Here is a 26206-nt window from a genome sequence, read left to right as displayed (position 1 = left end):
ACAAGGATAACATTTCTCTCCCTTTTGCAACAGTTTTTGGATTTTTTCCTTACAGTCAGGAAGCTGTCACAATTTAAGTCAGAAACAGAACTCGTGCAGCCCTGAAACATCTCTCTGCTGCATGGCTGGCCAGAAGGTGGTAATTTAAACTTGCATTCATTCCAGCGGGTCAATTTGTATTGCAATTATTTGACCAAATTGTTTTCTTAGGTGATTAACTGAATACACATCAGAGAAAGACAATATACACGGAAACTTCCAATATCAAAATGTGACTTTTACAGAAAGTGAATCTGACTTTTACAGAAAGTGAACCTGAAATTTAAAAAATGTAGAAAACCACTACTTAATGAACAGAAGAGAAAATCTCCCTGAAACAATGTATTTTAGTGTTGTTTATCCACCAAGATAGTATACTGTCAAAGCCCTAACAGGATGAGCAGTCAGAGTGTAACACTGGAAGCTGTAAAATGAAGCAGACTGCTCTACATGGTTGTTGCTTCCTTTCAGACATCAATGCTACCGTTTCACTGGCTGGATATGCAGCATGCTCAACCATACCCCATCAAGTACCGCTAATAAAAAACACAAGGGTTTTTTTGTTTGTTTGTTTTTTAATAATAGATGTTGGTGTTCACAGAGGAAACCAATTGTTATTTCTCTTCCATCTATTGGGCCTTTTGTTCGCGCACCTGGGTCCTCCTTTCCGGGCTGAGGGTAAGAACTGCTTCTTCTTGGTTTGGGGTTTCTTTAGCTGTAGTTGCCATCCCTTGACAGCCAGCTGATGCCACGCGCGGAGGCCGTAGGAAAACCCACCAGGCATTACCTGCCCTGCTGCAACGCAGTGGAGGCCGGGAGCTCTGGGTTGCAATGAGTCTGACACTGCCTTTTTGGGTGACCCCAGCACATGCCAGCATACCCTGCTGCTAGTCCAGCTGCTCAAAGGCACTCACAGCATTTTGAAAACGGTGTTATGGGCAAGGACGAGAAGGCTGTGAAAGCCTAAGCTTTTGTCAGGGTACGCACTGCACACAAGCTGTTCCACAAGCCCGTGAAGAGGCAGGAGAGCTTGTCATCTACTACGGTGGAATTCACTCAGGAGAACGAAGGCTGAAAAGCAGTTAAGGTCTACATGTGTAAGTGTACATATAAGAAAAGAATAATAAAAGTCGTGCCCCTCATACACCCTCAGCGTTGGCCGGCCAACCCCAGCGCCATGTCGGACACCGCCCAGGCTGCCCACCCCCCCCCCTTTCCCGCCGCAGTGCGCATGCGCCAGCCAGCCTGCCCGCGCTAGCCAGCCAGCCCGCCACAGCCACCCGCGCACGCGCGCTGACAACACGCCCCTCCCCCGCGCCTCCCGGCTCTCGCAGCCCGTCCACGCGTCGCCTAGTCACGTGGCCCCGCGCCGGGGACGGGCGTCACGCGGCGACTGCGGCAGGCCTGGGGCTCCCCCCGCTGGTGAGCGGCGCGGCAGGGCGCGGGGGCGGGCTGGCCGGCCTGCCTGCCTGCCTGCCTTCCCGGGCACACATGCGCCGCCTCTCGGGCGTCCCTCCTGCCGTTAGGAGACGTCCTTGAGCGAAGGGTAAAAGCAGTCGCCCCTCCTCTTCCTCCATTGCTGGCGCTCTGCCCCTGGCCCCGCGCTTGCCGCGCCCCCTCGGGCCTGCCTCGCTGTGCGGGAGGGGGAAGGGCGGGCAGCGGCGGGGACCAGGTGAGGCGGGGGTGCTGGGCAGCGGGGCCCTGGGCGAAAAAGTGTGCGTGGCGGTGCGGGGAGCTTCCCCCGCCCCGCATGACAGCCGTTAAGGGGGGGAGGGATGCCGAGTGCCTGGCTCCTCGCATGCCGGTAACTGCTTTCCTCAGCCCTTCTGCGCCACATCGCCTCAGGGCGCTTGTCCGTTCCCGGGGCGGGAGCTCGTCCTTGTCCCCACAGCCCGCGTGGGGCAGCGGTTGCGGGGCAGCCGTTGGGACTGTTGACGGCAGCGGGGCGCGGGCGGAGCCCTGGGAGCGGCGGGCTGTCGGGTGCGCCAGGCCCGGAGGGGGAGGGGGACGGGGCGGGGCGCGCCCTTCGGTGCCACCGCTCTCCTCGGCCTTGTGCGAGAGGGGGGCTCGGTCTTGTGCCCCCGTACTTAGCCCCATCGGGGAGAGCTGAATTCAAACGGCTGCGGAATAAAAATCCCCCCAGCCGGCACCCTTCGGTGCCGTGGGGCGAGTGCTCTACATACAGTTTGATACAGCTTTTTCAGCGCAAATATATTAAAATCAGGTCTACAGAATTATGAGGAAGTCTGCTTCTGATCAGTATGTGGAATTTCAAGAGTGTATCCGTTTATCTTTCCATTCAAGTAGTAGTTATGTGGATTTTAATGGCCATATGGAACTAAATTATCTTTGCCAATCACCTTGATACAGTGAATCACCTTCTCTCCTTCTTACACAGAAAAAAAATTAATAAGGTCCATTATAATAACCACAAGATGATGACTTAATACCTTACCTGGATCAAAATCAACTGAGCATATTCAGGATTGATCCAGTCTTTCCTCCAGTCCCAAGCACATCTCCTTTCCCGTCTCGTCTCGGGCAGGTTAGTGCAGAACGGCAGTTTGTTATGTGCAGAACATACAAACAGTATTTATTCCTTAAACTTAACCTTGATTTAACCTAGTTTTTTGTTTGGAAAGGAAGTCAGCAAAGGGTATGTTGCAGTCAGTGATGAATCTGTGGAAGGAGACTTTTTAGCACCATGTATGCGGCATTTGTCTTGGGATTTTCATTAATAAAGAGAAGTTAGCTGGTGTGTAAATTGTGTGTGCAGTTTGTGTGATATTTTTCTACTTTTGATTTTACGTGAAGACTTAGTTATGTTGTCATTTGCTAAAGGCGTTCCTTTTGCTGTTTCCCAAAGTCATGCAGAAGCACTGGTATTCCTGACGGAATGAGATACTGTCTGCTCTTGATCTGTTCTGAGTTCCAGGTTTGTAACCTTACCTGGCACAAATGAAGGAGATTGGCCACTAGGATGCGAGAGCCCTGTATCCTGCTGGGATACAAGAGTTAATCTAAATGAATCTATAATCCAAATGCTACTTCAGTTGTTGCTGCAAAACACAAAAGGGTACTGTAATGAAATCCTTTGAGAATGTACCAGGTAGTAGATCTCGAGGCACTGATGTATATGAATAGAAAATTCAGCTGACAGCTGTATGTAGGTGTATAGCGGGAAAGGGAGAGATTTGTTTCAGCAGAGTCACCGCTCAGCATAAAGCATATTTCCAGCTTACATTGCACTGAGTTTGCAGAAAGGCAATAAAGCTTTGGCCATTGGGGAATTCTGCAGTGCAAAACAAACCTATGCTACTGTTGCTAGACCAGGAGAAAACTATATTGCTAATTAATTTGCATTTACATTTTAATACTACTACTTCAGTAGTAATTAATAAGAAATGCAGATTTCAATATTAGTCTGTAAAAGAAAAGAACATTGCGTACTGTTCTGAAATTTTGTAGGGATTTCTTTAAATAATATAACAAGGATAAGACTTAAATCATGTAAGTTCTTTTAAAAAGCATATTTAACACAATTTTTATAAAAATATGTTTATAGGTCATTGTTTATAATGTAGCTGCATCTGAAGAAATGTAAAGTGGCTTTGTGTCATGCTGACTAACAACATAGGGCATCGTTTAATGGTACGTCAAGCAATGATTCCGAGAAACCTGAAGCCATTTCCCTATATTTGTGGCAACAGAATGTTGTCGGGTTACAAACCTAAAAGGAGCATCAAGGACTCTTACAAAATTCTTGAGCTTGAGGAAGGATGTTCCCTTGATGATATCAGAAACTCATATCGAAATCTTGCTAAAAAATACCATCCAGACAGCGGTTCTGCCACGGCTGATTCCGAAGCATTTATGAAAGTAGAAGAAGCATACAGAGTTGTGCTCAGTGATGTGGCAACCAAAAAGAAATCAAATGAGAACAATGAAGATGAGGAAGATCCATTCAAATCAAAAGCACCACAGCATAGACACTACTTGAGTTTTGAAGGCGTTGGTTTTGGAACACCAAGCCAAAGAGAAAAGCAGTACATGCAATTTCGAGTAGACCGTGCTACTGAACAAGTGTTGGAGTACCGGAAGCAGAGACTTGAAAACCAATACGCTGTGACTGACCTAATGAAAGCCAAAGATGTGAGGCAGAGCAAAAAGGTGAAAATAACTCAGGCAGTTGAACGGTTGGTTGAGGACCTCATCCAGGAATCGATGGCGAAAGGAGACTTTGACAACCTCAGTGGCAAAGGAAAACCTTTGCAGAAATTTTCAGACTGTCCGCATATCGACCCTATGACTCACAACTTGAACAGGATTCTGATAGACAATGGCTATCAGCCAGAGTGGATCCTGATGCAGAAAGAAATACGGGAAACTATTGAGCGGTTAAGGAAGAGTATAGCGGCATCCAGATGTAAGCTTGGAGGGCCAATGACACCATATAGGCAAAAGCAATGGAATGGTGTTTGTGAGCAATTTATAGAAGATATCAGGAAATTAAACAAAAGAGTTGACAACTTCAATTTAGTTGTTCCTATCCTGAGCAGACAAATGGTGCACTTCAGCGCAGACAAAGAAATTGTTCGAGCACAAAAGACTTACGAAGCTTTGATGGAAAGCAGAGAGGCTTCTAATTCAGACACAAAGGAAAATGAAGAGGAAAATGTTAAAAAGCTTGGGTGGAAGTCTTCTCTATTTAAGTGGTTAAACCTTACATTGAAATAAGGTAATACGAATTCATCTGTCTTGTCAAGATTTTGAATGCACTTTATTAATGAAACTTGTAGCACTAGAGAAATTCCAGGTACACTGAAAATGTAAAATCCAGCTGTCCACTGTTACACCAGTTAAAAGTAATTGGGTTGTCTGATGTGCATGTGCAGGTGCTTGATTTATTTGTGAACATTGTTAAGGAACAAATAAATTCAGTTGTCCTCTTGCAGCTCATTTTACTTCTGCTTAAATCAAAATTAACACTTCACTTTACAATGGAGTATGATCACTTTTACAGTCTGTTATCTCTTCAAAAGGCAAAACTGAGGCATAACAAAAACACATGAAGGACGAAGTGGAAGTAAAAGTCTTGCTGTGCCCTGTTCGACCTTTATCCTTTCTTCTTTAAATGCGTACAGCTCATAAATTGTTGACAGGTTTCATGCATTTTTTTAGAAGTACATTCATCTCTTCAAGGTTAAATTAAATGGGAATGAAGGGAGGGTTCTGGATGTCTGGACTTGGGCTGTACATTCATCAGAAGTCCATTTTTGTATCTGGCTTTTAACACAGAAGGAGGTCTCAGAAAGCATCCAAGCAAATAAGGAAGACTGGCCAAAACTGTACCCTAGATGCAGGGCTTTTCGGAGGTGAGAGAAGGGAATATTAATTTTCAAAAGTAATTGCACCATTTAAATATTTTAGAATATTGGCATCAATAACTTACTGTGAAATATTGCTGTACTATTCAAGTTTCTGGGCAATGGCTTGAAGGGTGGGAAAATCTCCATGATGCCAAAGATTTACTTACCTTTAGTAACCTCTCAGCTCCCCACACAATCTGATTTTCCTGGAGGACTTTGCCTTTGAAAAGGTGTCACTGGATATATTAATATCTGTGTGGGCCCCCTTCCTCACTCATGCTGCTCTGACTCAGACTGTCCCTGTCTCCGCTTGTGCAGGAGTCGTGCTGTGCCCTGCCGGTCTGTAGGAAGGTGTCCCAGAGGCTCTGGTATGTCACGGAGAGGGAATTTCCACTCTCAAAGAGTTTCAGAAATGAAAGCTAGATGATGACCTTTGGCAGATGCCCCAGCACCAGCAGAGTCTGGGTTAATGCGTTCGCTTCTGGGCAGATAACACTGCATGTGCTCCTTTTGGTCTTTGTGCTCTTGCTCATCTCAATGAGGTCTTAACATGCAGGCAGACCATTATTTATATCTGTTGGTAGAATGGATTAATTGAAGTATCATTTGTCAGAGGGTATTATATAACCTAGTAATATAATCGAATATAATGTATTGGTAACCACTACAGGTCTTTCAAGCCTTCGTGTTACAGCAAATAAGTAATAATGACAAGATGTTTGTCATGTTTTAGAAAATAGGGCTAATCTCAGCTTCCTTTAACATACCTTTTTGTAGGAATTAAGGTGGCAAAAGTAAAAAGAACAGTGTTACGTGCAGGCTGATCTGTTGCCACTGGGATGCTTGTGCTGTGCTGTGCCCTGGCGTTAGCTGAAAGGATTAGGTCATGGCTATTGGTTCCTTTCTGCTGAGATTCAGTTAGGGGGCAGGAGTCCACTAGCAGTGCGTAGATCAGTTGGGCCAGCCAGTAATTAATGTACTCTTCAGTGGCTCTCCAAGTTTGCAAAGAGGGTAAGAAATAACGAGTGTCTTGCTGATACAGGAGTTAAGTCCTATATAGTGGTGAAGTGGGAACAAAATGTGCCTGTGGTCTTGATCTGCCATGTAAGTAACCCCAATCTAAATGCTCAGAAAGAAAAATCGGGTTACATGGCAGTCCTCTGCTTCTGGGGACTCAGAGTTCAGATTGCTGTCCTTTCCTTTGTGATACAGATATGATTCATTGAGATCACAGTGGTAGGCCAGGTGATACCAGAAGGCTTTGACCTCATAAGCTCCTCACTCATTTGAGCAGCTGTGTGTATGTCTGTCTTGTTTATTTCAGTAACTTACCTATGTGTTCTTGCTTTTAATGAAGACTGTAAATTAAACATACTGTTATGGAAGTCCTTTGACATAGTACTCTTAAAAAGATCAGGTTTTGATTCTCATTATGATCTATGGAATTGGATCTGAATTGCTGTTTAAACTAATCCAGTGATAGATTTAAAAAGAGCTGATTGCAAATCAAATTCATTGCACAAGAGTAAACAGAAACCAGATTGTAGTAAATCCAGCTTTGATGGAATCCACTTTGGCTCACAATGAAGATAAGTATCAGCAGTTTAAATATTTAAGTTGCCATAAAGGATGAGTCAACATACTGAGTGATTTTTATGTTCCTTTTAAAACTACTTGGTTTTAAATGGCATAGATGTGACCTGACTCTCAGCACTTTAAATCAGCTTTACACTGATGTCGTGAAAAATTGCCAGGCACAAAAATCCACTTCTTCAACATTTACGGCAATGATGATGAAAAAAATAATTTAATTTTTTTTTTTCCCCAGATGTGTGCGGGAGTATATTTTTGCAGGGATGGTCTATTTTTTTGTTGCTCTGAGCTCACAAACTCTTAGGAGCAGTATTTAGTCAGTGTTCCTGGAACAAGTAACACCAAGTACTGCATACGAATTAGAAAAACCTAGGAGAGAATGGCCTTCAGAAGTAATTTTTCCATTTGAGACTAGACTGTTAATTTGAATTTGATAAGATATCTTATTACTGACCTCAAAAGGATGAAATAATTGTGGTTTCCAGATGCAATACGTGTTGCTTATTCCCAGAACTCCCTGTGTGTTGATCTAATTGCCATATGGCTTGTGGCTTGAAAGACTTATCTAGGTGACATCTTAATACGCAGACAAAATATTATTTATATTTATTATTAGGATATATTAACTAAGGTGTCAGTTTTTCTCAGGGTGAGGAATCTGCTTCTCGCCCAACAATCTGATGGCTTTTTCAAGCACTGTTAGCAAGCTATACAATTACATGTTAGTACTTTCCAAGAAAAGGAAAAGCCATATAGCTGTAGGCTCTCTGAAGTAATGTCTCAGGCTGTCCTGTAAGCTGGAGAGTTTCTATATACCCTATAAATGTTGAGGCCTGCTGAGTATCTTTCTGTTTCAGAGGAATAACAGCTCTCGGGGTGCACGTGGAGTTACAGAGAAGGCTCTGAGGAGAAGGAGTAAAAGTCGGGAGAAGCAAGAGCAGAGCATGCTGTAAGAGACAAAGACAAGTGGTAAATCTCTGTTCTGAGTGAGAGAGACTGCCACTATGAGGGAGAAGGGGATGTGTGGTGTCTCCCTTGAGGTTATTTCCCTACCAGTTGTGTTTCCCTGGATGTGGCAACCGCAGAGTTCACCTTCCCACAGCTGAGATCAGCTGATGAGAAAACAGAAACATGTGTGTGCATGCATGGGGGGTGGGAGGGGTGATAGGAAGAGCCTGGAAAGGAGAGAGGAGATTTGGGGGGAAGCAAACAGCATGTAATGCTTCCAGATGAGGGTGAGAAGGTGGTGACACATGTATTAACAGCGATAGAGGTTGGAGAGTAGGGACATGTGGATTACAAAAAAAATTGGCTGTGTTCCTTCTTCAATGAACAGCAAGGCAAGAGTTTTGTTACGAACTTTTTCTTTGCGGTGTGGTTCTAAGCATCACGAGTAAGAAACAACTGTCCTCTCAGTCCTCTCTGCAGCCTCTTCTCTGGGCCAGGTAAAGTGAGAAAGGAGGAGCTGCTTCCAAAGAAGACTGTGGCTTAGCTCCAGACCTGGTGGAACACAGTAAGCACATATACCTGAAAGAAAAAAGGAGGGGAGCTGAGAGTAGAGGGCTTTGAGTACAACTTTGAGTGGGGTTTTGTGGGGCCACAGCTTAACTGTCTTTTAACAAGAAAGTGAATATTCTGTTGCCTTTCAGTTGCGTCTTTATTGGCCTTTCTCACAGTGCTCCTTTTCTTACTTAGTGCCCCATACTGCTCTTCGTTGTTCTTGAGCAATATCCTTGAAATGCCTTCCTCTTTTTTTGTTTGTCCTGTTCCGCTCTGAAATTTCTACTTCTCACTTTTCAGATTGATTCTGTACTTTTTTATCACACCAGCGTGTGAATTTTCAAGACTAATCACTTTCCTAACTTCAATACTTAATTCAGTTGCAGCGTTTTCCCTTAGTATCTCTAAAATCTTGACATCAAATCTTTTATAATAGGCAACATTGTATATTATATATAACATCTGTATATTATGAGAAGGTGGTTCTTTCTTAAGGTACCTCTGGTGCTGGTATGGCTCTCTTTCCAATGTTTTGGCAAGAAACAGGCCAGAAAGCCAGAAAAAGAGAATTGAATCCTGTGTGTGGGAAGCATGAAGGGAATTCATTGAGGGTCAGAAATCTTGGGTTGGTTAGTATGTTTCGGGGATCTTCAAAACCACGTTGCAATCAGACATCTTTTGACGTCTGTTGTGCAACCAAAATGTGTAGTGACACTCTTGGCTCTCCCTGGCCATGGCAGGTACGGAGAGATCCTGGGGTGAGCAGTGCTGCTGGCTCGTCCCGAGCCCCTGCTCGCTTCCTGCGTTCGGGAACGGGAATGTGGCGAGAAGAACGTGGCCATCAGCAGGCTGCTAGTGAGGGTGTGATAACCGCCTGCGCTACGTTGAAGCTGGCTGGGAAACGTGGTAAAGTCAGAAAGAAGTAATTCAGATGCTTCTTGCTGGACAGCCGAGAGGAACACAGAATTACTTATTAATCCTGTTTATTTTTATTAAACGAGACATGGGGCTAAGCTGTAACGGCGTCTTGTGGTGAAGTACGTCCATTCCAATATGGGAGCTGCTTGAAAAATGGTAAGGGTGCTGCGCTGCGCTGTACTGCACTCGTGGGACACTGTACGGCGACGAGGGGTACGGTGCGTAAGACGACGTGGGTCATAAGCGGTTTGGGAGCTGATTGTAGGCGTCTGCTGTGGCACCCAGGCTTCGGGGGTGCGCTCCCCCGCCGCGGCGCGGGAGGAGGCGAGGCGGGCTGCCCGAGAAGGGGGCGGGGCTTGTGCCGGCCCCTCCTGCCGTCAGTCGCTCCGGTCGCTGGCGTGGGCTGCCGCGTTGGCCAATTGTGGCGCCTCGTCCTCACCCAGCCTCCGGTGACGCGAAGCGCTAGCTTCCGATTGGTGGGCGGCCGCGTCGCTCGCGGGTCTCCGCCCCCCACCCCCGCTCCCCGCAGGCGGAAGAGTCTCGCCCAGGACGGGGGGTACGTGCCGCCGTTGTTTTCCTGCCGCTCCGCCGGCGCCGGTGGGGAAGAGGGGCGGCGGGGGGGAGGGGACGTTAGGCGGGAGGGTAGCGCGGGACACCCGTGTCCGGTGTCAGCGCGCGCCCGCTTGCCTCCCCTGGCCAACGGCCCTCGCGCGCCCCGGTGCCCGGAGCCGCCTCTCTCCGCCTCGTCTCTCCGAGCCGAGCCGCGGGGGACCCTCCGCGGGACCCTCCGCAGCCCCCTCCGCTGCGGGGAGCCGCGACTCTTCCCTCCACCTGCGCTCGGAGCCTGGGGCGGCTCCGTCGGTCCCGGCCCGGTGCCCGGGGCTCCCGCGCACCCCTCGGTGCCGGCCTGGGGCAGCTGGGGGGGCAGCGCGAAGGGGCTCGGCGCCCCTCGGGCTTGGGGCGGGGGGCGGTGTCCGGCCGCGCTTCCCTGCCCCTCAGGCCGGAGCCGTGACCTTTTGCCGTAGCGCGGCCTCAGCCGCGGGCCTGTCTCCGGGTGCCGGAGTGGCCTGGGGGGCAGCAGGGCCCGTCCCTCCCCGCCGCAGGGCCTCAGCCAGGGCTTCCTCAGACTGCAGTTATCCGCATGTGGGAAAGGGAGCGGTGGTACTGAGCAGAAAGTTTGAGGTCTGTAGCTTAAATTTTAAAAAAATTACTTACTTTCTCTAAGTGATGCTGCCCTCGGCGTGACAGTTACTCTCAGGACTTTAGTTGCAGCTTTGGGATTCTGCCGCATATTGCCTTGTCATGGCTTAAACCCATTAAAAAAATATTGATGAACATAGTATACTCTTATGAGCAAAAATAGGCCTGTGGATAATTGCAGAATTGATCTTTTTTTCTGCCTCAAGTCTTCAAATTTTAATAACACTCTTAAAGAATACTTGCTGTAGACAGCAGTCACATTGCTCTAGGGCTGAGCATCACACAGATTCATGCAAGGTGATTACCTGCTTAATAATTTTGCCACACAGCCTTATTTTTGTGTCAGTTCATTTAAAAATTCCTTTCTTTCCTCCTGTCTTTCTGTGATATGTAAAAACTAGGCAATATAGCATAGTGCTATGGTGTGTGGGAAAATGAAAGTGAAACTGCATGTAATTACTGAAATGAGTGAGTGGTCTAAAGATCCCTCTTTAAAAAATTACACTGGGCTTAATAGAAAAGTTCACATAAGCTCCTTACAGTAACCATGCTAAATATCTCTTCCTAGTATACACATATGGCGAAAGTATGTGGTTTAAAGCATATTCTGATTGGTTGCTTGTGGAAGATGCTGTCTTCTTCAAGGAAAATAGGGTTTTCTTCTTGACTTTAAATTTCTTCTCTTCCTCCTGTCCGTCTTTTACTTTCTTCTTTGGAAATAGGAGGTTCCGTTCTTTGCTAACCTGACAGCATTCCAGGGTCCTTGTACAGCTTAAGACAGTTTTCTTTTTGCAGACTTTTCCTATTTTCTTGCAACTGCTTTTAATACTTTGTTCAAGTGAAATCAATTCATTTTGGGAGAAACTGATTTTCAGATGAAAATTTTGAGCTCAGATTGTTGTGTTTTCATTTCATTTAATTTGTCTGAATAATGTACTAGTTGTTTTAACCTGAGTCCTAGTGTCTACCAAGTGTTATTTTTACAGTGAGTATAATTGTCCTTGTTAGTTCGTCAGTCACCAGTTTGTTCGTGCAAGTGTTCATGTGTTTCTGTTTATTGGACATGAGTGAGAAACGTTTCCTGAGAACAGTGGGAGCGCCTGTCTGCCCTTGGAAAAGGGGAGGAGACAGATTGTAGGAAGGGCATTGAAGGACAGCTAATGCAAGGGGTTTTACCTGTTTCTTTGCTATGAAGTATGTGGATGTAAAAGTTTAAACCCAGAGAGTGAGTTTTGTACCTTTATTCAGGTAAGAAAGTCCAGCTGAAAGCATCTGTCTTCGTCAGAGTTTTCTGTCTGCGTAGTAGGATATAATTGGGCTAAAACCTGTGTATGTGTCCATATTAAGCCATATGAGGATACACTTTAGCCTAGCTCTTGTGGTCTTGGTGGAGACTCAGCTTCACAATGTCACTGGTCTTTCACAGTTGAAATATAGCTTTTTCTTCCTTTTTTGCTAGGGGTGTTGAGAACTACATACATATGGAACATTATCATAGAATTACAGAATGGTTTGGGTTGGAAGGGACCTTCAGAGATCATCTAGTCCAACCACCCCTGCCATGGGCAGGGTCGTCTTTCACTAGATCCAGTTGCTCAGAGCTCCATCCAACCTGACCTTGAACACTTCCCATGATGGGGCACCCACAGCTTCTCTGAGCAACCTGTTCCAGTGTCTCATCACCTCCATTGTAAAAAAATTTCTTCCTTATGTCCAATCTAAACCTACCCTCTTTCAGTTTAAAACCGTTGCCCCTTGTCCTGTCACTACAGGCCCTGGTAAAAAGTCTCTCTCAACCTTTCTTATAAGCCCGTTTTGTATATGGAAAGGCTGCAATAAGGTCTCCCTGGAGCCTTCTGTTCTCTAGGCTGAACAACCCCAACTCGCTCACCCTTTCCTCATAGGAGAGGTGTTCCAGCCCTCCCAAATGGGAGGCACCCATTTTTGTGGCCCTCCTCTGGATCCCCTCTAACAGGTCCGTGTGTGTCTTGTGCTGGGGACCCCAGAGCTGGACACATTACTCCAGGTGGGGTCTCACGGAGTGGAGCAGAGGGGGAGAATCACCTCCCTTGACCTGCTTGTTATGTAGCCCAGGATACAATTGGCTTTCTGGACTGCAAGTGCATGTTGCCAGCTCATGTCCTTTTTTTCCACAGGGCTGCGCTCATTCCATTCGTCCCAAGTCTGTATTGATATCGAGGATTGCCCCAACCCAGGTGCAGGACCTTGCACTTGGCCTTGTTGAACGTCATGAGGTTTGCATGGGCCCACTCCTCAAGCTTGTCAAGGTCCCTCTGGATGGCGTCCCTTCCCTCTAGCGTATTAAAACCAGTATTGTATAATAGCTAGGTGTTTATTTAACAACTTGTGAGAGGGTGGCCAAGCATTTGGGTTGGCTCTGTACTGCGCGTCCTTCCAGTAAGTCTGATCGGCACTATGCTTACCTTTTAAATGAGAGCCTGGGAAAGTAATTGGTTGGACTTCAGGCTGGATTAATTGTTCTGGCATCCTGCAGTCTGCTTCCTGGCATCCTTTTTTATGGAAACCCCACGGCCCTTATTTGTCGTGCCCTCTACATGTGGGTGCCCTCAGTCGGGTGTGCATTTGATCAGAGATGGCATTGTCCCCTCACAGAGAGAGGAATATCCACACGTTGGTCACAGAAGGTAGGCACATTCATAATGCTGGAAGAAATTGTGTATCACTGCTTTTTAGTCATGTATCTGTGAAGTCTGTACGCGTACGGAGCTATGTCAGTAGTGAGAGAAAGGTTTAATTATTTTTACTAAGTGGGACGCTCTTGAAATACCTCTATGAAAGACTCCTTTGCAGAATTCTGAATTCAAAATTCAGTTAATGTTTAGATCATCTTAGAAAAAGGGCAGCCGCATTAGCACCTCTGTTTCCTTTTACTGCCGATCGTAGTCTTACATGCCTGCTCTAGCACTAAGCTTTCTTTGTGAAATCAAAGGTAGTTTCTGGCATTAGACACGTGTAGAAATAATTCTAGACTTCTTGTCTGTGTTCTGTTGCAAATTCTGTGCACCTTGTTTCTCCATGTTTGTCATTCCAGTGAAGCAGGAGAATTGTGTAGTCAGTTAGTAGTCTTTGCCGTAGAAAGACTGCCAGCAAATAGTGTTTATCTCACCAATTCACATTGCATAGGGCGCTTCTCTCCTGAGCGCAAAGATAAGGTTAAAGCAGAGTGCAGGTTTGTGAGCCAGTATCAAGCACCAAAAATACAATTTCTGATAAAATAATATGCTTTGGCAGAAGGTTGCCCTGCATCTTAGAAGGTATTTAAAAAAAAAAACCAAACAACTTTTTCTAGTCTCCCTAGCTTCACTTGTTTGTCACTAATGCAGTTGTAAAAACTCCATTTGATATCCAATACAATTAAGTATTGAGAGATTTTGTCTCAGATTTTTGAAGTGAGCACAATGCCTCTGGTTTGTCACCTATGTTTAAAAAACACTTAATAATTAAGACAGGTTTTTGTGCGATGTATGGTATCCATAACGTTTAGCATTACTGACTTTGCAAAGTTGAAAGGGTTTTACTAGGATAAGCGCTAGTCAGTTTTTGGATTGGAAGTTGGCTTAATTATATGTTGTGGTTTAACCCCAGTCAGCAACTAAGCATCACAAAGCTGCTTGCTCACCCTCCCCTGCTCCCCCCATGGGAAGGGGGAGAGAATTGGTGGGGGGAGGAGTAAAACCTGTGGGTTGAGATAAAGACAGTTTAATACAACAGCAGAGGAAGAAAAAATAATAATAATGATAAAAGAATGTGCAAAACAGGTGATGCACAATGCAATTGCTCACCACCCACTGACAGACACCCAGCCCATCCCCGAGCAGCGATCGCTGCCCCCCAGCCAACACCCCCCAGTTTCTATACTGAGCATGACATTGTATGGTATGGAATAGCCCTTTGGGCAGTTGGGGTCAGCTGTCCTGGCTGTGCCCCCTCCCAGCTTCTTGTGCGCCCGGCAGAGCATGGGGAGCTGAAGAGTCCTTGCTTAGTATAAGCACTACTTTGCAACAACTAAAACATCAGCATGTTACCAACGTTATTCTCATACTAAATCCAAAACACAGCACTATACTAGCTACAAGGAAGAAAATTAACTCTAACCCAGCCAAAACCAGGACAGTATATTAGCTGGCAAAAGAAACTGTATAATCCTTCTAAAGCATAGAAGGGAATGATTTTTTTCATTTCATTTCAGCCTTTTGAACTGAAGCATTTTTGTAGGAGTAAGAAGATTTCTTTCATGAAGTCATCCAAGAATTTAACAGGCTATTTCTTAGGTAACACAGACTCACAGAAGGGTTAAGGTTGGAAGGCACCTCTGGAGAGCATCTGGTCCAACCCCCCTGCTCAAGGAGGGCCACCTATGGCAGGTTGCCCAGGACCATGTCCAGATGGCTTTTGAGTATCTCCAGGGATGGAGACTCCACAGCCTCTCTGGGCAACCTGTGCTAGTGCTTGGTTGCCCTCACAGAGAAAGTGTTTCCTGATGTTCAGATGGAGCATCCTGTGTTTCAGTCTGAGCCCATTGCCTCTGGTCCTGCCACTGGGCACCACTGAAAAGAGCCTGGCTCTGTCCTCTTTGCACCCTCCCTTCAGGTATTTATATACATTGATGAGATCCCCCTGACCCATCTCTTCTCCAGACTGAACAGTCCCAGCTCTCCCAGCCTTTCCTCATAGGAAAGAAGCTCCAGGCCCTTCATCGTCTTTGTGGCCCTTCAGTGGAATCTCTCTGGTGTGTCCATGTCTGTCTTGTACTGGGGAGCCCAGAACTGGACACAGCACTCCAGGTGTGGCCTCACCAGTGCTGAGTAGAGGGGAAGGATCACCTCCCTTGGCCTGTTGGCAATGCTTTGTCTAATGCAGCCCAAGATACTGGTAGCCTTCTCTGCAGCAAGGGCACATCGCTGGCTCATGCTCAACTTGGTGTCCACTAGGACCCCTAGGTCCTTTTCTGCCAAGCTCTTTTCCAGCCAGTTGTTCCCCAGCACATACTGGTGCATGGTGTTGTTCCTTCCCAGGTGCAAGACTGGGCACTTCCCCTTGTTGAACTTCATGAGGCTCCAGTTCAGCCCATTTCTCCAGCCTGTTGACGTACCTCTGGATGGCATCCAAGTAGAGGGTGAAAAATAATTTCTGTTGTTGTTGACATAGCTGAAATAATTTTTTCCAGTGGCTTTTCTTGACCTGCTTTCTGAATTGCAGTAGAACTTTATATTATGTTTGAAGGAGGTGATTTTATTTAGCTGTGTTAATACTATTTTAATGGACCATTATGGGAAAAAATTCCAAAGGAATATATAGCTTTGAAGAAATACAGCTTTGGTCATTCTGAAAAGGACTGAAAGTGTATTTATGGGCAAGACAATGACTTTGGCAGATTTGACATAACCACTATTGTGTTTAGTGGGGAGAAGAAATAGTGCAGCATGTTGGTCTATTTACTGACCAGCTGCATCGCAGGGTGAGAGCCATGTAGTCTGTAGTGGTGACAGCAATTGGAACCATGAGCTGTGTTCCAGTGTGGGTGGGCAAGGAGCTGGGAGGGGAAGAGAGTCATTACTGCAGGATGAGGAAGAGACACATTCAGGGTTTGAAGAGGAACAAATAAAGTACAGATGGAGCCATTTTAAGGGTGGGAAAGAAGGAAGGGCTGTAGGAGCAGTCGTAAATCTGTAATGGCGATTTTGTATGAAAGTTGTAGAAAGAATAGGGATCTGAAAATTGCTAGGCAAAAGTGTAATCTAGGAGAATAACTGTATGGTAGAGCCCAGATATTATACAAAAGTAAAATAATTTTGGAATTGAGCAATTGATTTTAATGCTTTAAAGTAGCATCATAACTATGGATGGGCTTTTGGAACTAGATTCAGGAGGACAAATTTTTTTATCTTATTCATAGGAGGTGGCCTGTGTTTGTAGTGTAGGTAAACTCTGTTTTTTTAATTTTTATTTTACTTCCTAATGTGGACTTTTAATTACGGTTATTAACCAGAAAAATGTTATACATCAGTCTTTCCTGTAATACAGTAATAAGGGACTTTTTCCGTTGGTAGCCTTTAACAAGTATCTGGAAATTATTTATGGCACATTGGGAAAATACAGAACTTGGCAATACTAAAACAAAATAGAATGGCATCAAGAGTGGCTGTGAGTCACTGTTCAATAGAAAAACTAAGTATTTTAACCTCTGACATGCCAGCTCTATATGCTGATCCTCTTACAGTGTGAGAATAGATGTAGTGTAGTGCAGAATCTTTTACAGCTACTGCCTCACCAAATTGTTGGAGAACCGTGTTGTTTCAGTAGTCGCTTTGTAACGCTAATTAACTTTACTTTCATCTTCCTGTATTTAAAGTTTTGCGTGATCCTCTCTCTGTGAAGCGGGGCATTCTTTGCCCTTGGTATTAGCTGATTCACTGAGTTGATGTCTTTTTCCCTATGTTAGAAAGGCACTATATTATCTGTCTTATTTGGAGACTGGAAATATGCAAGGTTCCTTGGCCTGACTCAACGACCACGTTCTGGTCTGCGTATGGAGCCCTGTTGTATGTATCTTACTTTTTTAAACTGCTAATGCCAGAGAGAGGATTATGGTTTGAAGATGAAACTTAGATTGAAATATTTTCTTTTTCGCTCCTGCTTTTTTGCTTGCTTTTATTTTTGTGTTCCATACGTTTGAACAAACAGTGCATTCTATTCAATTTCTTTTTTGTTTCAGATACGATAATTTATATGTAATGCATAAGTTTTTGTGTCATGTGATGATTTTATTTTGTAATTCTGTTTGTAAGGTAGGTTCTTTTTTTTAATATAGCTCAATATAGAATCCATAGAGTATATGGAATACTTAATTCTGTAAAAAACAAAACACATTGTAAAGATTGCCCGTGACAGTTGTCAAACATCTCAAGATTTTACTATTTTGTATTAAATGCATCTTTGGCTGTGTTTCAGGTATTTAGGACACAGTTGTTAATGGAAGAATTCATGTATAAGTACAAAATAAGAAGGGCAATCTAATCTTTGAGGAAATGGCAGGATTCCTAGACAACTTCCGGTGGCCAGAATGTGAGTGTATTGACTGGAGTGAAAGAAGAAATGCCATCGCTTCAATAGTTGCAGGCGTATTGGTAAGTTTTGAGAGGATGCGAATCATAACTGTGTTGACAAATTTGGACGTATGACAAAGTTACATTTTTGTTTTGTATATTGTGAAGGTTCACTCTTTAACTGCACCTTAATCCAGTATATTTCTTTAACTTTGGGTTTTTTTAAGTGTAATTGTTAGGCAGCTTTTTCACAGGTCACATAACTTTGCATTTTGTTTGATAATGATGTACCAGTTCTGCTATCTCTTCTTTAAAAAAGATTGAAATTCCTGGTGGATTTTTGGCATAATTAGGTATGTTAGAACACCCATGTTATACATAGTTTGTATCTCATATGTGTTTAGAATCTGGATTCTTGTTCTTAAAGCTGTACAGGGAATTTAGCCATACAGTGGTATTTAATTTGAATAGAAAATGTGACCGATTTCCAAATGCTTCTCTGAAAACATCAGTGTTAAGGTTTATGCAGAACTTGCATATCAAACGGATTTAGAGTCCGACTTAAAGCTAATAACTTTCTAGAATAGTTTATACTTGTTAAAAGACAATTAAACCAATAGTATGCACGAACACTTGCCATGTTTTATCTCCCTGTCTCTGTACCCTTCCAGCCTCATAATACTGGTGTATTTTATTTCTAGTTTTTCACAGGTTGGTGGATAATGATAGATGCTGCAGTAGTTTACCCTAAGCCAGAACAAATGAACCATGCGTTCCATACCTGTGGGGTGTTTTCAACACTAGCTTTTTTCATGTAAGTGTATATAAAGGGAGTTCTTATAAAATAAACATGAGCTGTTAGACACAGTTTTTACTAGACAATATGGTGTAGGATAAAACTTTGAATTACTTGGTTATAAATTACTTATGAGTAATCTTGTCGTACCTTTTTGCATGGCAATGTAAAGGCCTTTTTTCTTTTACCTGTGGCCTTTGTTTCTGATTGTAGTCTATTTATTTATTGTTCTGTCTATCCCCCCCATCTGTTTAGGGTAAATTGCTTTTCCTATGTGCTTTGGCTGAATGTAAGCAAGCAGACCTTCCTTTATGCAAGTAGCTTTCTAGAATAAGTGTTTAGATTCATAGAAGCAAATTCATGTAATGCTGACCAGTTGCTTACCTCAATATAAAACATTTGACTGCATTTTCCCCTGTTTTTAAATAATTTTTACAGTTGTCTCTGGCCCAAAACTTACTCAAATGGGAGAGGTAGTAGTATTATAGCTATTGTTGTAAAGATGTAAATGTGGCAAGCTTGAAGGAGAAGTAATAGCTTTTATTCAATCATACAGTATTGGCGAGAAAAGAGGATGCATTTGGATACGCAAGAACTTCTTAACACTTGGTCTCTGAAAGTTTCTGGTTTTTTTTCCTCAGCAGTGTAATTAATTTTCAGAAAATGTATTGTCCCTCCTTACAAGGTGTGTCTCACTTGAATACTTATGGTATTCACTGTGAAGGCAAGGCATCCAAAAGCAACTTGTATCATAATCATGAGAGCACTGTGTTACTGGCTGTTATTATTCCTGTGAAGTGGCTTTAGATGTTTTAGAAACTTAAACAGCCAGAAAGTGACCAGGAATATTTCAGTCACTAAAAAGGGCAATTCTTTTATCTTACAGGTCTGTTAATGTAAAAATTTAAATAAAACTAATGAACAAATACAGGGTTTGCTTGAAATCCAGTTGGAATCCTTCCATGAAGGGACATGTAATAATATGTGACTATACAGAATGCCAAGTAATTTTCCCAGAATTTTTCGCATCTTAAAAAAAGCTAGCTTTTCACTTATAACTTTAAATTGATTTTCTAATAATCTGAAGTGTATACACTTTTTTTGTTCCTAGGATAAATGCTGTATCAAATGCGCAGGTGAGAGGAGACAGCTACAGTGATGGATGTTTAGGAAGAACAGGTAAATTAACTCTAAAAATCATGCTGAGTTGAAAGACTGATTATTTAGGTGTTGATTTTTTTCTAAGTGGTGGTTAAACCTCTGCAAATCCTGTATAGCTACTGGGAGAAAAATTTCTGCCTTGTGGTAGGCTATGGAGCAGACATTCCTTACAAATGTCTTACTTTAGAACATACCACAAACATGCTGTTTCCTCTGTATGTCACCTACTGTGTGGTGTCTGTGGACCTGCTGTCCTCTCTCTGCTTTCATTCATAATTCCCTTACTATTTCCCATGTGGATCCCAGCATCTGTTTTCACATGACTTGTAGAATGCCTCACTGGAAATCTGGTAGGATTTACTGATTTTTGAACTAGCGTACAATGCTTTTTTGTGTGTCATTCATAAATCGGCTTGAGAAAGTCTTTGCATAGAAATATTTTTCCATTCCCATGACTGAGCAGGTTGATTATTTTCAATGGCGTCATCTTTCTTTTTCAGCAGGTAACGTCTAGCTATGGTAGATGTTGCCCATCTGAAAATATCTTTCTGAAGTAAACACAGGAAGGGTTTGTTTTACGTAACCTATTGGAATGGCATCTTTACCTCAGAAACACCGTGTCTTTGGCAAAGTACCTCATCATTAGTCCACTCCAAGTTGTGTTAAGTTATGTTATAGACATTCCCTACCAATGAGGGGAAATTTCTGGTAGTTGTGTCTGCTCACTAAAATAAGGGGAATCCAGCTACTATGTGTTTTACTCAAGAAGGCAAATTTTGGTTTATCTTGTCCTTGATATAGGGTTTAATCCTTTCCTTTTGTGCCTCCGTCAAGATAACATATTGTACCATAATAGAGTTGTATCGTAATTGGATCATCTGTCACTATGGACAATACTCTACATGGTTCTTGGAGGTTTTAATATTTCCTGCAGGTGCTCGCGTCTGGCTCTTCATTGGCTTTATGTTGATGTTTGGTTCACTTATTGCTTCAATGTGGATTCTTTTTGGAGCATATGTTACACAGAGTAAGTTTATTTATTTTCACATATAGAAAAGTACTTTTGCTGTCAGCCAAAAGGCAGAAAATCCAGAAGAATGGAAGTGTGTGGTCTGTTATTGTCAGAGCCATACCATCTAGTTTTGTAGTCAGTGAATAATACTATGAATAGTGCTTTAAATACACTTTCCAATAGAAAAGAACTTAATATTTCCTTTGTTGCTTACTTTGCAGACACTAATGTTTACCCTGGATTAGCAGTGTTTTTCCAAAATGCGTTGATATTTTTCAGGTAAGTTATCTGGGTAAATTTCCCTCCTTCCAACGGGTTATCCCACTGACCTGCTTTCATGCACATTGATACTCCTGGAAATTAAGTTCTGAAAGCTGGAGGCTGACTCTAGGCTTGACCTTCCAAAATGTGGAGTTTGCTGCTCTCAATGCAGGACCCTCCGTATTTTGATTTATTACCCACCCTGACCTTTACTTGAGGAGGGTGACAAAGGAACCTCTTGGGTCAGTGAGTAAACTGACATTATACAGAGAACTGATGTGATATTATTCAATGCATAAACTGATCAAACTATTCCTTAAAAACTATATATATTTCTTTTTTTACTCTGCTACTTTTTTCTACTCCCTTTGCTCCAGTGCTTAGAAACAATCTTTTACTTACCCCTTCTCAGCCCGTGAGAGGCTCTTCATTCCCCTCATGCTCCTGTTAGTCCAGCTCTTTCTGGTCTCACTGAATTTACAGCTCTAGAATGTGGATGACCAAGAATATAGACAGTATTCTGGGTGACATATTGTCACTGTCTTTGGATAATGGCAATAATGCTTTCATCTCTGTACTACAAATACCTTGTTCAGATATCCGAACAGCACTAGATAGGAGATCCTATTGCCCTTTTCCTGACTATTTCTTACCAATGGCTTAATTATCTGGTAGTTGATACACCAAGATTTGTTTCTACTGGATAAGCTTTCAGTTATGAAGAGTGATAAATTTTTTTATAGGAGCACAATGGTACATTTTGTAATATTACACTTAAATCTATTTCTTTTATTTCACTTAATATCATTAAGTGTATATAATTGATACTTTGAAACTGTCTGTATCTGTACTAACTCTTTTTATATGGATAATGCATTCTGCAATCCATGAATTTTATTAGTTAATAAAAGACTATGAAAGCATTAAATAGTGTAAGTTCCAAGATCAGTCACTGAAAAAGTTCACATAACCTCCTTTTTTGCAAGTTCTTACCCACTTAAATTACTGTGCTAACGATTTTCCTTCTAGTACCATATCAAATGCTTTGCAGTGAGCCAGATTGACTAGCTCCACTGTGCTTCCCTGTTTGGAAAATCAGTTACGTTCTTGCAGAAAATAGCAGTTCCTAAATCTCTTCTGTAGTCTTGCACATGATTGAAATACGATACTGATGAAGGGAGGCTTCTGAGAATACTTTCACCATGCCTGAAATCTTTAGTCTTATTTCAGTAGTTTGAATTTATGATGAACTGAAGCTGCTTTTTGTTTCTGAAAGTGTCTTTCCTTCGTTTCTATTGTACTCTGTATGTAGATATATTTTAGGTTTATTTGTTTTGTCTTCTAAAATTTGTTTTCTGGGTATGAACTATGAGACAAACTACAACCTTTTTATTTAAAAAAAATTAAAAAGTCTTTGTTTTTTATCCCACCATGCACTTTAGGCAGTAACATTTGATAGATAAGTCCATCCATTGCCGTAGACTCCTTTCCTTAGACCAGACCTGGGTCAATCAACGATGCCCTTCTCAATGTCCTTACCCAAACCTTTTTTTTTGATTGAATCAGATTCTCTTCCATCAGTGTTATTCCATAATGTCTATATTCCCTGAGCCATGTGTCTCCTTCAGGACTTGTGCTTCAGCCCTGGTTGTTACTCCACCAGGTTTTACTTAGTTCAACATGCTGTATTAGTAGTTCTCTTCTCTAGTTAATTGCCCAGGTGTCTAGCTTGTTATACTTATCATTGCTTATTATTGTTGTTTTCAGTGTCAGTATTTCTCATTTCCCTCCCTCTTCATTCTCTTATGACTTAGTATGACTGTGCCCTTCTTTACCACCTGTTTGTTGGCTATAAGAAAAAAATAAAGGATAAGGAACAATAAGGAAATCATGCTTGGTTTTGTTCCCTCAACTTTTTTTTTTTTATTCATGACAATATGTAATTGCATCCAACCTTATAAAAGAAATTTTGGAAATCAAATTGTAATTTGGATCTCACTTGTCCACCACAGGATCAATATTCTGATTTGCTCAGAAAAACTTAATTGCTTAGATTCTATCCTAGCATGATGCATTATGTTCAGCTGATTGCCAGATGCCAGGATGAGACTTGCTGCTCTGTAACTCTGTGGATCAGTCCTAGAATCTCTTAAATACCATAATTTTTTTCCTTCAGAAGAGCAGCTGCTTTCAATGTGAGACTGGCTATTTTTTTATTTGAGCAGTTGCTTCATCTGAATCTCATAGTTTTAGCAATGCATAGTAAATGAAATATAAGTACAAAAACCAGACACTGACTTGAATAAAAGTTAAGGTTACTGGAGGGATGCAGATTTGCAGTGCGGATAGTATAAGATTATAAGGATACTATTAAAATTACCTTTTCCAGCTTATGTATGGTCTGATTTTTTTTTTCTTTTTTTTTTTTCCCCCTTTAGTACTCTGATCTACAAGTTTGGAAGAACAGAAGAGTTATGGGGATGAGAGATCACGTATAGCATTGTCTATTCCGTAGTTGCTATGTCGTACTATGTATGTAGAAATATTTACATTTATTTGTCCTTGTTTTGCTTTCTAAATGGTATGAACTGAGACAAATTACAGTTTCTGTAATAAGCCCCCTCTCTTCACAGGACAGATTTGTGAATATGTACATATGACTGTATATATCTTAAAAAGGGAATGTCAGGCTTTCTTTCGGAAATCTTCAGGCTTATTTCTTCAAATACATGGGTTTCCATCAACTCCTAAGACTTGATCTTCCAAACCTTCACATGTGTCAGAGACTTCAGTGGAACTATTAGTGAACAAGCAGGATAAAGCCCGTACCCTGTAAAAGGGGTTGTTACTTTCATGCACAGGTGAGCTAGAGCCAATTTTGCAAGGGCTGACAGCGAGGGCTGCCTGCGTAACCTGAAGGAGTAGTCAGCGCATGGAAGTGACTCAGCTAAGCCTGTATTTAATGAGGGTAAATTCTATTGTATGCTGAGATAAGAGCTGATTTTAAGAATTTTATATAACTGTTCAGAAAAATATAAAGTAGCTATTTTTTTGTAAAAGGTTATGAATTTTTAAACAAGGCCCTAGATTAAGCAGGTTCTGCATGGCAAATCAAACTGTGCTTGACCTCTGATTGCTATAGCACAAGTGACATTTGGTAGCACCACAGTCGTTAGAATTAATTTCACGCTGTTTGGCGTAATAGATACCAATTAGTATTTAATGTATTTACTGATACTAGAATTAAAAAACAAACTGATGCCAGTCATACTTAAGGAATATAAAGAATAAATGAGAGTCAGATTAACATCTTTAAAATTATGCTAGCTTCGGGGGAAGCTTTTTGCTGGTAAATGAACAGTTATCGTGCTACCTATTACCTTTTCTATTTAAAAGGCGAGCATTTCAAGTGGGGATATAGTAGCTGTATTTATTGCTCACAATCTTACCTTGAAATAATTGGCAGTTCTAGGACTGCCATTTGCCCCAGTTAAAATGTATTTATCTCCTAAATTTCATGGGCACTTTATGGGAATGCTTCCAAAAAATGAAATCCAGTTTCTTCTAGCTGGAGTATACAGAAAGGGAGAACAATGATGTTTTATAGCTTTGGACTGATCTTGTATATTCATCTTGCTGTTGGTGACTTCCTTATCTTATGAGTTCTATGTGGTTTTTAAAGCATTTGAATCTACCTTGTGTCTAAAAGCTTTTCTAACTTCCCATGTATCAAGATTGCTGACCAAATGGTAGTACACTGCAGAATGTGACTTCTGTGCATGGTTACTGTATACTGTTAGTCATCTAATTGCTCCCTTGTGGGAATCTCTCCAGTGGACAGAATATGAAGCAAATACTGCAGCTGAAATTGTGCTACTGGCTAGACTAACTTCATCCCGATTTCACCATCCTGCAGTGAGTTACAATATATTCACTGGTGTTAATCATAGCTTTGTACATAAGTTGTCTGTTTGGTTGTAATTTCAGAAAATGGCAATAAACTTGATCTTATGTTCTCAAAATAGTGAACTTCACAAGGTAATCAATAGCTCAAGTAGTACTGACCTTTAAGCAGGTCTTACCCCAGCTAGTAAGTAACACCAAGGCTTTTATTTTCAGATCTGCCAGTTTCTTGCTTAGGAGCTTGGGAACGTTTGTTGGCTTTTTTACTACGTGAGAAACAAGTGTAGCCTATAACTAATCCCATTTACAGTATCTTACACCTGACCCAAGCTAAGTGTTTGGCTCTGGAAGAACTCTTACAGTCTGCTTTAATGCAAGTTCCCAGTTAAAAAAACAGTTTTCTTAAGAGCAGGGTAAGAGCTTCTTTCTGAGGTGACTTGCATTTTCTACCAGAAGTTTGCTTTCTTGCAAGTGTTTCTTGACCATCCCTTCTGGTTTTAGAGAGCTGGAGTGGTTGTGCTCTCTGTACAGCTGCTAGGAGGAGAAAAGAGACAGCTTTGAGCATGTGTCTTTTCCAGTATCCGAAGCCGAAAACAGGTGTAGCATAAGAACCATGCAGGCTTCATTCAGAATATCCCGAGGTCCGCTTTTACACCACAGGTAGTTCCAGCGCAGGCCAAGGTGGATAGGGATGGCTCATTTTAGGTAATGCCTTGGCCGCTACAGTTGACAGTTGTGAAGATAACCCTTGAGTTACACCTAACAAAAGGTTTTTAACTTTGGCCTATTTGTGTAACTTCTCGTAACAGAAGTCTAGTGTAGGGCTTATTCAGGAAGTTGTATGCTGTATTGCTAAATATTCACAGGAGATGTTTTAACTGCTGCCTTATCTATGTCCTCTGTTATGCATTTAGGTTGTTCCTTTTGCGTGCCTGGGGTTCTTCATTTGTTTACTGCACAGTATATAAAAAGAAAAGAACATGGATGAACTTAAAAGCAGGTACTATGCAGCTTGTGGCTGACCTGAAAATTCTTACCAGACTTGAAGTATGACTAAGTCTTCAGATAACTACATTGTCATGGCACGTTGCCTAATCACAAGTGATTAGATTAGCTCTATGAGGAAATAACCTCACGAAGCGCTTAGAAAAAGGGTTACTGGTGTTTCAGACTAGTCTTCTGTATTCCTGGAAGGGGCGGAACAGCATTACCTCAGATAGCCCACAGCTCTGACAGTGACCAGGTTCATTAACAGACCTAAGTAACTTGAACAAGTCATTTGCAACTAAACAAGCATATTTTTTTTCCCTTTTTTAACCAACTTGTATCAAACCCAGGAAAAAAGTCAAACAAATAAAAACAATCT

At 42.4% G+C, this 26206-nt stretch overlaps 3 protein-coding genes across 18 annotated transcripts in view; 2 read left to right on the top strand and 1 right to left on the bottom strand.

Annotated features, from left to right (window-relative positions):
• The window catches only part of LOC140647393 (trifunctional purine biosynthetic protein adenosine-3-like), a 28449-nt gene extending 27223 nt beyond the window's left edge, over window positions 1-1226 (bottom strand). The window contains exon 1 of the mRNA XM_072851958.1: window positions 693-1226. The gene's annotated coding sequence lies outside the window, so the exon portion shown is untranslated. The remainder of the gene's footprint in view (window positions 1-692) is intronic.
• A 238-nt stretch (window positions 1227-1464) lies between these two features.
• DNAJC28 (DnaJ heat shock protein family (Hsp40) member C28) lies at window positions 1465-17680 on the top strand. Of its 7 annotated transcripts, none has more exons than XM_072845623.1 (4): window positions 1575-1711; window positions 2438-2584; window positions 3605-4777; window positions 17613-17680. In XM_072845623.1, the coding sequence occupies exon 3, from the start codon at window positions 3658-3660 to the stop codon at window positions 4774-4776; it is 1119 nt and encodes a 372-aa protein (XP_072701724.1). In that variant the 5' UTR covers window positions 1575-1711; window positions 2438-2584; window positions 3605-3657; the 3' UTR covers window position 4777; window positions 17613-17680. The 7 variants fall into 7 exon arrangements, with proteins under 7 accessions (XP_072701714.1, XP_072701724.1, XP_072701733.1 ...); XM_072845632.1 differs by lacking the exon at window positions 17613-17680 and adding an exon at window positions 5338-5352; XM_072845640.1 differs by lacking the exon at window positions 17613-17680 and adding an exon at window positions 2906-2974 and having other exon boundaries at window positions 3605-4982.
• Window positions 1585-26177, top strand: TMEM50B (transmembrane protein 50B). Of its 10 annotated transcripts, none has more exons than XM_072845683.1 (9): window positions 9949-9975; window positions 12776-13285; window positions 15677-15777; window positions 17613-17788; window positions 18409-18521; window positions 19615-19682; window positions 20599-20691; window positions 20898-20955; window positions 23376-26177. In XM_072845683.1, exons 4-9 carry the CDS (start codon window positions 17690-17692, stop codon window positions 23419-23421), a joined length of 477 nt encoding a protein of 158 aa, XP_072701784.1. In that variant the 5' UTR covers window positions 9949-9975; window positions 12776-13285; window positions 15677-15777; window positions 17613-17689; the 3' UTR covers window positions 23422-26177. The 10 variants fall into 10 exon arrangements, with proteins under 10 accessions (XP_072701826.1, XP_072701843.1, XP_072701776.1 ...); XM_072845716.1 differs by lacking the exon at window positions 12776-13285 and adding an exon at window positions 17104-17203 and having other exon boundaries at window positions 9953-9975; XM_072845742.1 differs by lacking the exons at window positions 12776-13285; window positions 15677-15777 and having other exon boundaries at window positions 9882-9975; window positions 23376-23469; window positions 23571-26177.
• The last annotated feature ends 29 nt before the right edge of the window (window positions 26178-26206 follow it).

The sequence above is a fragment of the Ciconia boyciana genome, chromosome 1 (assembly GCF_034638445.1).
Source record: "Ciconia boyciana chromosome 1, ASM3463844v1, whole genome shotgun sequence".
NCBI lineage: Eukaryota > Metazoa > Chordata > Aves > Ciconiiformes > Ciconiidae > Ciconia > Ciconia boyciana.
Note: the sequence above shows the minus strand (reverse complement) of the source record. Positions and strands in the feature narration are given on the sequence as shown.

Coding starts and splice junctions, on each gene's coding strand:
- DNAJC28 (XM_072845623.1), top strand. CDS start 3,658: ATGCTGACTAACAACATAGGGCATCGTTTAATGGTACGTCAAGCAATG.
- TMEM50B (XM_072845725.1), top strand. CDS start 17,690: ATGGCAGGATTCCTAGACAACTTCCGGTGGCCAGAATGTGAGTGTATT. Junction 17,789..18,408: donor CAATAGTTGCAGGCGTATTG/GTAAGTTTTGAG, acceptor TTTTATTTCTAG/TTTTTCACAGGTTGGTGGAT. Junction 20,692..20,897: donor TGGAGCATATGTTACACAGA/GTAAGTTTATTT, acceptor CTTACTTTGCAG/ACACTAATGTTTACCCTGGA.